Source organism: Brienomyrus brachyistius, chromosome 14, assembly GCF_023856365.1.
Source record: "Brienomyrus brachyistius isolate T26 chromosome 14, BBRACH_0.4, whole genome shotgun sequence".
Lineage (NCBI taxonomy): Eukaryota > Metazoa > Chordata > Actinopteri > Osteoglossiformes > Mormyridae > Brienomyrus > Brienomyrus brachyistius.
In genome coordinates this window covers 6251910-6267264 of record NC_064546.1, presented here as the reverse complement: position 1 = coordinate 6267264, position 15355 = coordinate 6251910, and the positions used below count along the sequence as shown (strand labels likewise).

The 15355-nt window shown below is 43.0% G+C and overlaps 1 protein-coding gene across 3 annotated transcripts in view; it reads left to right on the top strand.

The window, feature by feature from the left end:
- Nucleotides 1-14632, top strand: part of nubpl (nucleotide binding protein-like) — a 32544-nt gene extending 17912 nt beyond the window's left edge. For all 3 annotated transcript variants that reach the window (XM_048974174.1, XM_048974175.1, XM_048974176.1), the window contains 3 exons: nt 3297-3417; nt 7510-7592; nt 13186-14632. In XM_048974174.1, coding sequence (XP_048830131.1) covers nt 3297-3417; nt 7510-7592; nt 13186-13248 — 267 coding nt within the window. In that variant the 3' untranslated portion in view covers nt 13249-14632. The remainder of the gene's footprint in view (nt 1-3296; nt 3418-7509; nt 7593-13185) is intronic.
- The last annotated feature ends 723 nt before the right edge of the window (nt 14633-15355 follow it).

The following is a 15355-nucleotide window of genomic DNA, read 5'->3' as shown; positions in this document are numbered from 1 at the left end:
AGGGGTGTTGGAGAGCGCTCCTCCTGGGGACTCCCTTGTTCTGCTGGGGGACTTCAATGCTTACGTGGGCAGCGACAGTGAGACCTGGAGGGTCGTGATTGGGAGGAACGGCCCCCCCGATCTGAACCCGAGCTGTGTTTTGTTATTGGACTTCTGTGCTCGTCACGGACTGTCCATAATGAACACCATGTTCAAGCATAAGGGTGTCCATATGTGCACTTGGCACCAGGACACCCTAGGCCGCAGTTCGATGATCGACTTTGTAGTCGTGTCGTCGGACTTGCGGCCGCATGTTTTGGACACTCGGGTGAAGAGAGGGGCGGAGCTGTCAACCGATCACTACCTGGTGGTGGGTTGGCTCCGCTGGTGGGGGAGGAAGCCGGCCAGGGTATAGTGAGGGTCTGCTGGGAACGTCTGGCGGAATCCCCTGTCAGGGAGAGTTTCAACTCCTACCTCCAGCAGAACTTCTCCCATATCCCGGGGGAGGCGGGGGACATTGAGTCCGAATGGGCCATGTTCCGTGCGTCCATTGTGGAGGCGGCTGACCGGAGCTGCGGCCGCAAGGTGGTCGGTGCCTGTCGCGGCGGTAATCCCCGAACCTGCTGGTGGACACCGGTGGTAAGGGATGCCGTCAAGCTGAAGAAGGAGTCTTATCGGGCCTTTCTGGCCTGTGGGACTCCAGACGCAGCTGACGGCTACCGGCAGGCCAAGCGGAATGCGGCTTTGGCGGTCGCTGAGGCAAAAACTCGGTGTGGGAGGAGTTTGGTGAGGCCATGGAGAACGACTTCCGGACGGCTTCGAGGAGATTCTGGTCCACCATCCGGCGGCTCCGGGCGGGAAAGCGGTGCAGCATCAACACTATTTATGGTGGGGATGGTGCGCTGCTGACCTCAGCTCGGGACGTTTTGGGTCGGTGGAGGGAGTACTTCGAAGACCTCCTCAATCCCACCGACACGCCTTCCAATATGGAAGCAGAGTGTGGGGACTTGGGGTTGGACTCGCCTATCTCTGGGGTGGAGGTCGCTGAGGTGGTCAAAAAGCTCCTCGTGGCCGGGCCCCGGGGGTGGACGAGATTCGCCCAGAGTTCCTCAAGGCTCTGGATGCTGCGGGGCTGTCCTGGTTGACACGCATCTGCAGCATCGCGTGGACATCGGGGGCAGTACCTCTGGACTGGCAGACCGGGGTGGTGGTCCCCCTCTTTAAGAAGGGGGACCGGAGGGTGTGCTCCAACTACAGGGGAATCACACTCCTCAGCCTCCCTGGTAAGGTCTATTCGGGGGTCCTGGAAAGGAGGGTCCGCCGGATTGTCGAACCTCGGATTCAGGAGGAGCAGTGTGGTTTTCGCCCTGGCCGTGGAACAGTGGACCAGCTCTATACTCTCAGCAGGGCTCTGGAGGGTTCATGGGAGTTTGCCCGACCAGTCTACATGTGTTTTGTGGACTTGGAAAAGGCATTCGACCGTGTCCCTCGTGGGGTCCTGTGGGGAGTGCTCCGGGAGTATGGGGTACCGGGCTCCCTTTTAAGGGCGGTTCGGTCCCTGTATGACCGGTGCCAGAGTTTGGTCCGCATGGGCGGCAATAAGTCGGACTCGTTTCCGGTGAGGGTTGGACTCCGTCAGGGCTGCCCTTTGTCACCGATTCTGTTCATAGTTTTTATGGACAGAATTTCTAGGCGCAGCCAGGGCGTTGAGGGCGTCCGGTTCGGTGACCTCAGGATTAGGTCTCTGCTTTTTGCAGATGATGTGGTTCTGTTGGCCTCATCGAGCCGTGACCTTCAGCTCTCGCTGGAGCAGTTCGCAGCCGAGTGCGAAGCGGCTGGGATGAGAATCAGCACCTCCAAATCCGAGACCATGGTTCTCAGCCGGAAAAGGGTAGAGTGCTCTCTCCGGGTTGGGGATGGGGTCCTCCCCCAAGTGGAGGAGTTTAAGTATCTCGGGATCTTGTTCACGAGTGGGGGAACGATGGAGCTGGAGATCGACAGGCGGATCGGTGCGGCGTCGGCAGTCATGCGGGCGCTGCATCGGTCTGTCATGGTGAAGAGAGAGCTGAGCCAAAAGGCGAAGCTCTCGATTTACCAGTCGATCTACGTTCCTACCCTCACCTATGGTCATGAGCTTTGGGTAGTGACCGAAAGAACGAGATCGCGGGTACAAGCGGCCGAAATGAGTTTCCTCCGCAGGGTGGCTGGGCTCTCCCTTAGAGATAGGGTGAGGAGCTCAGTCATTCGGGAGGGACTCAGAGTAGAGCTGCTGCTCCTCCGCATCGAGAGGAGCCAGATGAGGTGGCTCGGGCATCTGATCAGGATGCCTCCGGGACGCCTCCCTGGGGAGGTATTCCGGGCATGTCCCACTGGGAGGAGGCCCCGGGGAAGACCCAGGACACGCTGGAGAGACTATGTCTCTCGGCTGGCCTGGGAACGCCTCGGGGTCCCCCCAGAGGAGCTAGACGAAGTGGCCGAGGAGAGGGAAGTCTGGGTCTCCCTGCTGAGGCTGCTGCCCCCGCGACCCGACCCCGGATTAAGCGGAAGATGATGGATGGATGGATGGATGGATGGGTGCATATATTTTTGATTAAATGTTAATTCTAATAATATGTTTGTTTCTTTTGTTGATTTGACAAAAATGTATGATAAAAATTATTTGGCAGGAACCAAAGTCATTATTTTTATTAAGTTTCTATGGAAAAATACCGCCTGCTTTATGAGTTCTTGATTAATGAGCAACAATTACCTGTATTTGGGCAAAATTGATCTAATTGGCTTCAAGCACGTAAACCATGCATTCATTTGACAAGTATAAACCATGTTGTTTTGTCTGTCTATAAACTGTTTTGCCATTATGTCTGCTACAGTCAGTTTTAGGTAAAGATAAATGTACTGACAGATAAGTCTCACATTTGATACAAAATAAAACAAGCCTCAGTATAAATTGTGTGGAATAGCAATAACCGGTAAAAATGCAACAAAGTGCTTCTCTGAAATGAATAGAAAACAATACTAGTAGTTGTGTTGTTCTAGTGTGTTTGAAAAGTTCACAGTCATGGACTGAACTTGTTTAATGATAGATAAAATTCATATAAAGCCATTTTAAAATTAGTGCAATGTTTCTTTCGTGATTGTAAAATCTTCGTCCTTAAAGGCTTCATTTTCAAACTTAATGCCATGCCATAATCCATAACAACAGCTTTACAGATGTTTCCACCAGGAATCTGTAGAGAGGATAGAGAGAGCCCCGTCTGTGTACGTGTGTTTTAATTATTTTGTATTCTGTGTTTTGTCTGTAATGTTTTCTGCTGCAGGTCTTGGGCCTGGTTCAGAACATGAGTGTGTTCCAGTGCCCAAAATGCCTTCACCAAACCCACATTTTTGGAGAAGATGGAGTAAAAGAGCTGGCTTCCACTCTAGGCATGGAGGTTCTCGGTGAGATCTATAACTAAGGGTGGGCGATTTGGCCAGAATGTTGTATCACAATATTTTTGGTTAGAGTCCTGATATAGATCAGGATTGTTTTGTATCTTTATAGTAATTTAAGAATAATGTTCCTCAACATAATATTACAAAGAATTTTGGAATTTTATTATATAGATTACATAAAATCATTAAAAGATTCAGAGAATCTGGAGAAATCTCTGTACATAAGGGACAGGGCCAAAAACCAATATTGTATAACCGTAGTCTTTGGCATTATATACAGGTTTTGGAGCATCATATGTTGCTATCCATTGTATATTTCAACAAGAGAATGCGAAACTGCATTATAACAGCATGGCTCTATAGTAGAAGAGTCCAGGTGCTAGACTGGCCTGCCTGCAGTCCAGACCTGTCACCCATTGGAAACATTTGGTGCATCAGGAAATGAAAAATAGGACAAAGAAGACCTCAAACTGTTGAGCAGCTGAAATCCTATATCAAGCAAGAATGGAACAACATTTCACTTTCAAAACTCTAGCAACTGGTCTTCTTAGTGTTGTTAGAAGAAGTAGTGATGCAACACAGTGGTCAATATGCTCCTCTTCCAATTTGTGTTGCTGGTATGAAATTCAAATTGAATTTCAATAACACTTATAATAAACAATAACACTTTCTTAGATTCAACATTTAATATGTTGTCTTTGTTCTATTTTCAAGTAAATATGTTTATAATTTGTAAATTATTGCATTCTGTTTTTATTTTACACAGCATCTCAACCCTTTTCTAAACAAGGTTGTAAAATTATGTATTCTCTTTTTAATTGAAACAATTATTTTTTAATCCACAGGTCCTTTAACCTAATTGATTTGTCTACTAGGCTTGTTGATAAGGCAGATGTCATTTGAATGTAGCCTAATGGTAATATATTTGTAATATATTTCAGTATTCTATTGGGTTATATAATTCTTATGTAATATGAATTATTCTCATGCATTTTAGATTGTGACAATTATTTCAATATGTGTCTCGTTTTGTTACATTTGTTCCAGTTTCTAAACACAGCAGTGTTGTTTTTCACATGACTTAATACAACCCCCCACACCGGGTAGTGAAAAATGTAATTAGAAGCACTTTAGTCAGTGGACGTGGCATCCCCTTGGGATGGTCCAACCACTTGTACACAGAATCGAGGACCCTGTGAGCTGAACCACCCTCAAGGAATCGCTCCATATGGCCAAAGTGCCGTAACTGATGCTCCCTTACAATGAAGGTAATATGCCTCATTTGGGACTCCCGGAGCAACCACTCATTTGACACAAAGTCAAATCAGCAATACCCAAGGATTCTTCGAAGAGAGAATGTACCAAAGGACTGCAGTCTTCATCTCAGATGACTGTGTAGCATGCCATGCAGCAAGACAGGGAGCATAAGGACTCTAAAGACTTGGACCTCTTACAAAGATATCAGGAGTGCCACACCCCTTTTCAGTAATCTCATGACCCCCAATGCTTTCCCATCCATTTATGACTTCATAGGAAGAGTCATCAGAGATGTGAATGTCACTGCTGAAGTAAGTGAACCTCATGATGAGGTGGACACTCTCTCTGCAGACAGACAGGCTGACTGCTGACAGCTGTGCCGAAGAGGTCATTAAAAACCTGCATCTTGGTTTTGATCCAGGACACTCACAAACTCTGACACTCATACTTCTTGTTCAGTCTTTTGGGAACCCCAATCAAAGCCTCCTTTGACTCCGTGAAGATTGCAGCATCATTGGCAAAGTTGAAATCGGTATGTCTTTCCTCACCAACAGATGCCCCACAGCCTCTGGGCCCCACAATATTGCCCACCACCCAGTCCATGCAAGCAGCAAGCAGTAGGAGCAAGAATACACCTCTGACAAACCCTAGAATCCACTGGGAAGAACACATAGGTTCTGCCTTCACTCTGCACAGCACTCACAGTATCAGTATACAGGCCGGCCATGACATCTAGCAACTTCGGGGGATCCTGTGAAGTCTCAGGATATCCCACAGGGCAGCACAATCAACTGAGTCAAATGCTTTACAAAAATCAACTAAGGCTGCAAGGAAACTACCGATATTCTTGTTTGCATTTGATGAGAACCTTCAGTGCAAGGATGTGATAGATAGTAGACTTATGTGTGAAACCAAACTATTCTAGTTGCTGATAAGTGCAGAGTAAGTGATCACGGATCCTGTTAAGGATGATCCCAGCAAGGACCCTGCCTGGCACTGAGAGCAGTGTTATTCCCCTGTAGTTGCCACAGTCCAGGCAATCACCGTACCCTTTCCAAATAAGGACATGAAGTCCCATTTTTCAGTTGGGAGGGATAATGCCAATCACCCAGATGGAAGTAAAGATTGCTAACAATGCCAGGAGGACAGTCTTACCACCAGACTGGAGAAATTCAACCCGGATACCACAGATCCCTGTAAGCTCAGTGAAGTTGGGTGGTTCACAGAAGATCATAAGCCGGACATGGGTTGTTAGACCACAGATGGTGCGTCACCTGCTCAGATTTCTCTAACAAACACCTTCTTATCTGCCTTCAGTGCCCTCACAGTTGTCCTTCTCCATTCCCAATAACGACCAGAATATCCATCAAATCGTGCGCTATGACTCCTCGCAACAATATCCTGGGCACTTCTGGAAACACAAACAGCACCAGCATATAACCCTCAGCAACCTTCAGTGTCTTATCACGGAAGGTTTTCCACATCATATTAGGATCAGCAGTTGCACCTAAGTCATTATCAACAGCCTAATATTTGAGTGTAGTCAGGTCCAGCCTCATTCTCCTAGTAAGTGGTAGCCTACTGCACCCTAGGTGAATCTTCAGAAGGACAACTATTTGTGCTTAGAATTTACAAACTGAGCATTTCTGTAGACTATGCAGTTCTGTAGGATCGTGCAGCACCTGCATACCTGGATGGGCTGCCTCAAATTAGAACCCGAGTACTGTCGTGCAGCAGATTATGCCTCAGCACCACACCACTTCCAATCTGTGACAGGCCTGACTCCATTGGGTCTCTGCCGGTTTTGCCTCCTCTGGGTCATGAGGGCTTCCCCCATTCCCTTCATAGTGCATGCAGCCTTCCTGTCAGGGGCTGCAGCAGGGATACTCTTGTGGAGATCAGAAAAGCCTCCTGTCTGCTGTCTCACAGCTATGCAAAGTATTTTACGGTGGCTGGAGTGCCAATCTCACCACCAACCCTTAAATTCTTCCCTCCAAGTTGGAGGACTGCTTGCAGGGCCGGATGCAGTTTAACGCCATACCCTGGTCTGCAGGCTAAACAAAATGTTTTTAATAACAAAACAAAACCACAAAATCATTTATGGTAGTGCAAAAACTTTTCAACAAAAGTATTTACTTGTATAACTAACACTTTTAGCAATCATTTTGTATGCTGTTAACATTTTATTACTGTAATGAATGTGGCACAAGTGGTTCAAGAGTAATAAGCATTTTATTTCAAACAAATCTTTTTTTTTTATTGGGGGCGGGGCTTGAGATAGGTGCTTGATTTGTTATTGTTATAATAATGATGTTCTTTACAGTAAAAGTGCTAAGTAGTGCACGTCTACTGGCCACATATTGGAAGCTCAGCCTAGCTGCGTTTATGCCTAGTCGCCTCCTTGACAGCATGTATGGTTGTAATGAGCTATTTTCTTCACTTGTCCATTGCTTTGGATAAAAAAAATCTGCCAAATAAGAGTAAATGTAAATGTTTTGCTGTATCGTGATTCTTGTAATATCTCTGAAACTCTTACCATGGATATAATTGTATAATGTTGCGATATCTTATCACTCACCAGTACCTATAATGCCAATCTTTAATATACTATGCAGCCTTATCAAAGTGATTTCGAAAGGAAACAAATGATTAATTACAGTTTGTTTTATAGGGTACAAATAACAGTAATATAAATAATCATTTCGGTGGAGTAGTTTAAATGGTTACTGTAAAACAGATTAAATATTTTAAATATATGGATGTCAAGTTTGCTAAATTTTAAAACATTTCAAATATGACCATATCATGACCACCACTGCCATGTATTCCTCTCCCTTCCAGGGGATATCCCCCTTCACGTCAGCATTATGAAGATGTCTGACCTGGGCCAGCCCGTGGTTCTGTCGTCCCCTGACAGCCCTGAGGTTTGTTAAGTAACAGGCCTGCAGCGTTTTTTTTTACTTACAGCTGGTATTAAATACTTGAACAATGCTAATTCTCATCCATTGATCCATTTTGCTTGTTGGGGGTACGGGGGCGGGGTGGGGGGTCTGGAGCCTATCTCTGAGACTGTGGGTGCAGGGCAGGAATCAACCCAAGATAGAGTGCCAGCGCATCACAGGACACACACACACATCATTCATTCCTATGCCTAATCAGCCTCAGCATGTTTTTGGTCTCTGGGGGGAAACCTGAGTATCCGGAGGAAACCCTATGATGACATGGGGAGAACATGCGAACTCAACACACATGGAGTCATAGCAGAGACTCAAACCCTGGTCCTAGTGGTATAAAGCAACAGTGCTAACCACTGTGCCGTTCCTCTTAATTCTGACAGAATATGAATACAAAGAAAATGACACAAATATGTACGAGCAATTGATAGTTGATTAGACCAGTTCATGTTAAATTACACTGAAATGGCCCCCAACGATGATGTGGAAAGGTGCACACATGCACAAATTGCATATATTTGTTTGCTTATATTATTACACATGCATTGTTAAAACAGCATTTTACACACTTTTTCAATTTTTCGGCCTGATGGAACTGCATTATGGAATTCCTTTTGTCAGTGAAGTGCAGTATCCCATTTAATATTGCAAAGAAACCTTAGTGGTAGTGTTAGAGCATGAAGCAGCACCTCTCCACAACTCATCTCCCAGTTTTCAGTTTTATTAAGGATATTGATCTTATTGCAATGGGCTAAGTAACCAGTTGCCATGCAAAGTTACGTAAGTCATGGTTTGGAGTAATTTTTCAGAGGTGTGAGGAAAGTAGATGAATTGATATAAACTTTCTCGACAAACTATAAAATTTTTTTTGCAGAGACATTTTGAGGAATCATTGCATTTTTCATACATTAGTATTAGAATGAGCATGTTTAAAAAATTGCTTTTGCAATGTTTTTTAAATTTAAGAAAATAATTCACCCCTAAATGAATAGGAGAAAACGATCTCTTAGGGAAAAAAAGCATTCTTAAGGAGTTCCCCAAATAGCCAGGATTTGTATTAAAAAGAGTGTGTTTCCTTAAACTCTAACTAAATTTCATCTGTGGGTTGCCTAGCTTTATGCAAATTGAAGTAATAAAAGGTGCAAGCTGTGAAGTTATTAATATGTTTTATTCACCTTGGCCAAGTAGAAATTTGTGATGGAAAATGCAGTCCACAGTTTTTACACAAGGCTACTAAAGCAAAAATGGCATTTTACCAGTCAGAAGGTATTATTTCAGGGAGAAAATGCTCTCCGTGCATAAAAAGGAGGACGGGGTGCTATGCCAAGGTATTAGTCCCTTGCCCTCCATTCCTCTCATAGTAATTGGACTTTGGATGGCAATTCTCTCACTGCACATTAGTCAGCTTGTAATGGCAACTGACCAGTGTTGGCATCACCCTGGCATGGCTGACCTGTGCCATTATGGTAATGTATCCCACAATCACTTAACACATTGAAAGTGTTTTGCTGAGAAGCTGAAATAAATCACCAGTAATTTACAGATGGGCATCACAAGTGTAGCTGTGGCATTAGGGCTGAATTACTGTTAACATGGTATCCTTCATGCCCATCCACGTATTCTTTCTTTCTGTTGACCTGGGGTCAATGTGTACACTCTTTATGTCCAGATTGTGCACAGCAGAGCAAACCTTAAAGCCAGCATACATCCACTCACTCTCAGCAAAGGATTTCCGCTGATTTTTTTGCCAAAGCAGATTGTCTTTGAAATGCTGAAAGGTTAGGTTCAAATTTTCAGGTCATTTGATGTACTTTGGTCATCATTATCATTCTTCAGTTTTTCTGGTGAGGTAGCCAGTCATTTATATTATGATACATTATCACCCCATTTCCAGCTTTCCTTTTTGGCAAAAAGGAGCATCTTGTCTTGGGGGAGGTGTATGATTATCTTTATGAACTATAAGTTGCTTGATGCTTTCCAATCAGGGTTTAGAGCTAGACATAAAGTGTCCTCCACAATTAAGCATGTTTCCCATGTAAATTGAACATCTTTGAGTTGGAGTGTGTAGGAACCTTCAAACTGTAATCCATGACTTCCTGGTTAATTGGAGAACAAATTTGAAATGACAGAAGCTAAATTACTTTAGTCATCCATCAACATGGGAATGATAAGAGAACACACAAACCAAATGAGGGAGAAGTGTGTTGACCTTCATATGTCAGGGAATGGGTATAAAAAAATAGTTACTCACCTGAAAATGCCAATTTCTACTCATATGGCAATAATAAGAAAGTGGATATCAACTGGAACTGTTACAAACCTGCTTGGAAGGGGACCCAAGTTAGTTTTGCCCCCATGTACAGTGAGGAGAGGCAAAAAAAAATCCCCAAGGATCACTATTGGTGAATTATAAGACAAAGTAAAATCTTGGGATTACTACATTTACAAAACCACCATCTGATGCCACCTTCATGCTAGCAGATTATTTGGAAGGCATTCCAGATAAAAAAAGCCTTTTCTGTCAGTTAACTGAGCCATCACTGATTCCTCCAACAGGACAATGATCCTAAGCACATGTCCAAATCAACACAAAAATAGTTAGCTGACACAGAATCAAGCTTCTGCCATGGCTGTCTCAGTCCCCTGACCTGAACCCCATTGAAAACCTGTGGGCTGAGCTGAAGAGCAAAGTGCACAAGAGGGACCGTGGATGATCTGGAGAGATTCTGTAAAGAGGAATGGTCTCGGATGCCCTGCTCTGTATGCTCCAACCCTATAAGATGTTATAGGAGAACACTCAGTGCTGTTTTACTGGCAAATGGAGGTTGTACAAAAGATTAAATGCTCAGTGTTTTTGTTGAAAATAATTATTTCTTGATGATGGATTTCTTTTTCTTTGATTAAATCTATTTCAATGAAAGGTTGGATTATTCTAACTTTTTCAGTGTAACATGAAGCTACTTACCCAAAAGGTGGATTTTTTCTAACCCTTTTTACAAATCTTTACAAGGGGTGCCAATAATTGTGGAGGACACTGTAGCACTGAAACTGCTCTATGCAATTAAAGATCTGCTCAAGGCAGCTGACTCAAAAGTCTTCCTTCTTCCTTGAATCAAGAGTTTCATCTTCCTTGACCTAACTGTTTGATTGTAATTTACTGTAGGACGTTATTGGTTAGCATTTATATGCTCCTTCTTGGACAAATTGTTAGGAGACACAGGCTAAGCTATTACTGCAATGCTGGCGATACTCAGCTGTATGTTTCTTCTAAGCCTGACATGACTACTCTACATTAATAAATTACTGACTGTCGGACATCAAATCCTGGTTGCAGCAGAGCTTTCTTAAGTTTAGCAAAACCAGATGTAATATTGATAGGCATTAGTTCATCTATCGGTAATGCTGTAAACCATAACCTTATATTTCACAATATTCAAGTACATGCATATTCTGATACATGAAATCTGGAATCCTGCTTGATGAACAACTTACCTTTGTTGCGCACAAAAAGACTAAATTTATTTTTTCTACCTCTATAATATTTCTAGACTCAGGTCATTTCTGTCACTACCTGTTGCTAAACAATCGTCTACTGTAATGGCCTTTATTTCAGTTTTGCGTTCCACTACTGCCCATGTCCTCACACACACTCCTTTTCATCAACATCTCTCTCCTGTACTCGCTAATCTTCACTGACATGCCACAACCTTGCAGATAAAAACAAGCTGCACCTAGTCTTTAAGAAAAGTCTTAATGTTTGATTATATTTTGTTTATTTGCTTTTATTTAGTTATTTATATATTTTTCTTGCTATTCTATTCAGGGGTTACTATATTGTTTTACTGCCTTCGTAATCTTGTGACTACTTTACTTTTGTTAACGTATTATATCTGTTTTTTTTTTTTACTGTGTAGCGCATTGCATGTGAAACATGCCAACAACCCATTTTACCCATTTGTACTTGTGACCTTGTACTGTCTGTCTTTCCTTATAGCCCATGACTACAGGTGATGATATTGACATAAATGGACTTGTAAATCAAGAGTTTGGCCACCACCCCATGCACCGAATCCAACTTACCACCAAGTGACGATTCTCTGCCTTTCTCTCAATCCCCAGCCTTTGGCCTCTGGTTTTGTGGTGCCATGTATATTTATTAATTCTCTTGTGTTCTAATATGGTGCTTGCTATTCGCATTCCAGCCAAGGACTTGTAAATATCCCCACATCTACCTGAGGTCTTTCATCCTGTAGAATTCCAGAATAAGAGAAACTCCACCACTGATTAACTGGTCTGGTTCCAGATCCCCAAGAGTGACTGTCTCAAGCCAATACTTTTCTATTTCCCATGCTAGCTTGGGCTTGGGTAGCATTTCACATTCCTAAATCCAGGGTTCATTGCCATGGTCTTATTCTGAGTCCTTTCCACTCTTACTTGCTGTACAAATGGTGCTGTGCCTGACCCCCATCTTTTATCTTGTGCGTGCCCACAAAATGGCTCCACATAATAAGACCAGTCAGGTTACATGGATGGCCCAGCCACCAAGCCCTAGCCAGCAAGCACCATCCTCAGGCCTTGCAGCAGGGCTGCATCCTATTCACACTATTCCAGGCAGGGCGCACTTGTTCTTGCTACATTTCACTGGGGGATCTTTGTTGTATCATAGTTTGTCTGACCTCTGTTCAAAGAGCTGACCACCAAGTGTGGCCCTTCCAGGACTCAATCTCCAGATGACATACACTATAGATTTTGGAGTGTGTTTGTAGGAAATTTTGGCCACGCATCCTAAGAGCATTTGTGCGGTCAGGCACTAATGTTAAGGCCTGGCTTGCAATCTCTGTTCTCCATTCATTTATCCCAAAGATGTTCGATAGGATTGAGATCAGGATTGTAGGTCAGTCCGAGGTCTTCCACACCAAATTCACCAAACCATGTCCTTATGGACCTTGCTTTGTGCACTATGGCACAGTCATGCTGAAACAGAAAAGGGCCTTTCCCAAACTGTTCCCACAAAATTGGAAGCATAGAGTTGTCCAAAATGTCTTGGTAAGCTGAAGCATTGGGACTTCCCTTCACTGGAAATAAGGAGCCTAGCCCAACCCCTGAAAAACAACCCCAAGCCTTCTCGACCAAACTTTATAGTTGGCACTATGGTGTGTCTCAGTTTTTTTATCCATATTGTGTAGGTAATGATCCTCAGAGGGGGTTTATTCTTCATGTTCAGTCAAATGTCTGCATAATGTCAGGATGACCTAAAAACTATGAAAGCTGAGATGATTTTTTTTGCTGAATAGGTGAATATTTTGTCTTTAATGTGGAAGAAAATGTTTTTCAAAATAGACTGTTAAAGGCTGCTAAACTAGTATCAGTGCCTTATGATCATTTGTGTTTGTGCGCCTCTATGCAGCTATAAGATCCAGATTAACAAATATGTGTCTTCATTCCAGACATAGGTCTACTGATGTATATCACTGTATTACCCAGACTGAAGCCTACTTGTTCTCAGACAGAATTAGAAAATACAGTGACTGTATATTGATGTTTCTTCCTGTGTGTGTTCCAGGCTGAAGCTTACCGAAAGATTGCATCTGCAGTGGTGCGTCGCCTGTCAGAGCATTCCAGCTGAGCGTGACAGTTGGACTGATTGAGCGTGGGCAGGGCAGGGTGCCTGACTTGCAAGTTGTAACCTGGCAATTGAACACTAATCAGCAAAAGAATCGGTGCTGTGAGGACATTGACATTGCTTCACATTCCAGCCTGTCTATTACATGCCATGAAGCAATCATTTGCATTTCAACAACTATGGTTCATGTCCCAGGTTATGTTAGCTATATTCTTTCTGTTTTTGTGATATATGAAAGAAAAAAAACTACAAAGTATTATTATTATTTTATTATTATTAGTATTCTAGTATTGTGATTTATTTTCCATTGCCTTATCTAGCCTATTTAGACAGTTAAATTTTGTATTGAATCAATTATAAAATAAGATGACTGTATTACTTGAGGTTACATACTTTGTTCAGTTAACCAGCAGTATTGGTCTTTGGGAAATAAGTCCATTCCTTTAATCACTACGCTGAATGCTAAGTATAGTGTGCCATGGAAGATAAAATATGCCCTGTAAGGTAATATTTTGCTAATAAGACTATGGCAGATCCTTCTTCTGTTCTCTACTGAGCTCTTGTTTTTTCCCTATTCATTATTTCACTGTTTTGAATTATGAATCCATTGTGCTCCTATATAACCATCCCTTCATCCATATTTCAATTGCTTATCCAGTCGCTGTGAGTCTGGAGCCTATCCCAGGATGCACAGGGCACAAGACACTGGAACATAACATTTACTCATTTATCGCTTTTATCCAAAGCGCGGATCAGAGAGTAGGATTAGCCAGCCCTGGGACCAGTTGGGGTTAAGAATCTTGCTAAATCTGCCAGTCACAGGATTTTAGCCAGTTATATTCTAGCCATGGGCACAGAGTCCTAACCTGCTGAACCACACACTGCCTCGAATTGCCTGGATGTAATACCTGGATAGGATGTGTGTGTGCACTCTGCTGCTTAACATTGTTAGAATCACATAAAAAGCTTCAGCATGGTGGTGGCCTTGAGGCGTGGGCAAAACTGAGGAATAACCGAAATATAACAATATGTCCGGACTAACATGCTGCCCATTTAAAAAGTTTTAATGAGCAGCAGACATAGCACCACTAACACACACATCAAATCACCAATCAGACAACAACAACACCCTCTATTGCTTCCTACAGCTGTCAACTACAATAAGTTGCTTATACTCCCAAGCAGTGTGGATGAAGCCTTAAGGCATTTCCAACTGCCAAGAAAAAACATATGAAATAGATAAGGATGTTAATCCACGTTGAAAATCTCACTAACTATCCTGAAGAGTAAACACGTTTTTGATTAGGAGCTTCAGCAAGTGTTCCCATTTCCTAAACCATTACTTCTGTAGTGAATGTTTATGCACGATTAAATGCAATGAATTCTATACCGAGTGTTTAAGCACAATGATTATGGCATGAATGACTGAATGTTTATGCACTATTAAATGTATTGAGATTTTTAAAGGAGTGTCACAAATGTTCAAGAAGTATGAAATTCAAATGTAAAAAATTTAGTTATTATATAGGTAGTAGTATGTGTTTATTTGTCATTTTCCTGGACTTCATGGAATATGTACCCTTTTAGCACTGGTCTGCCACTGCAAAGGAATTCACAACTGGAACTGGAACTGATTACGCCAAAACTGAAGCAGTGCTGCATAGTGTTAGAAAAAATGAGCAATTATGATATTTGATCTCTTTAACAATAACTTAAAAATGTTTTAAAGAATCTTTTTCAAACTTGCAGAGGCAGTGTGTGGGGGCTGAACTGGAGCTGATTCAATTGTAGGACAGAACACCCTTATTAAAGTGATGGCATTTAATGGCAGAAAAGGAAAGGATGAAAGCAGATGACATTTGACCTTGTGAAGTCAAAAAGTATTTGATAGATCTTACTACTGCTTCACAAAAACATTGGATGGATGATGATCTACAGCTGAGTTCATTTTCAAACAAACTGCTCAAAAAAATGAAGCAGCGGCATTGTCCATCCATCCATCCATCCATCATCTCCCGCTTAATCCGGAGTCGGGTCGCGGGGGCAGCAGCCTCAGCAGGGAGACCCAGACTTCCCTCTCCCCGGCCACTTCGTCCAGCTCCTCTGGGGG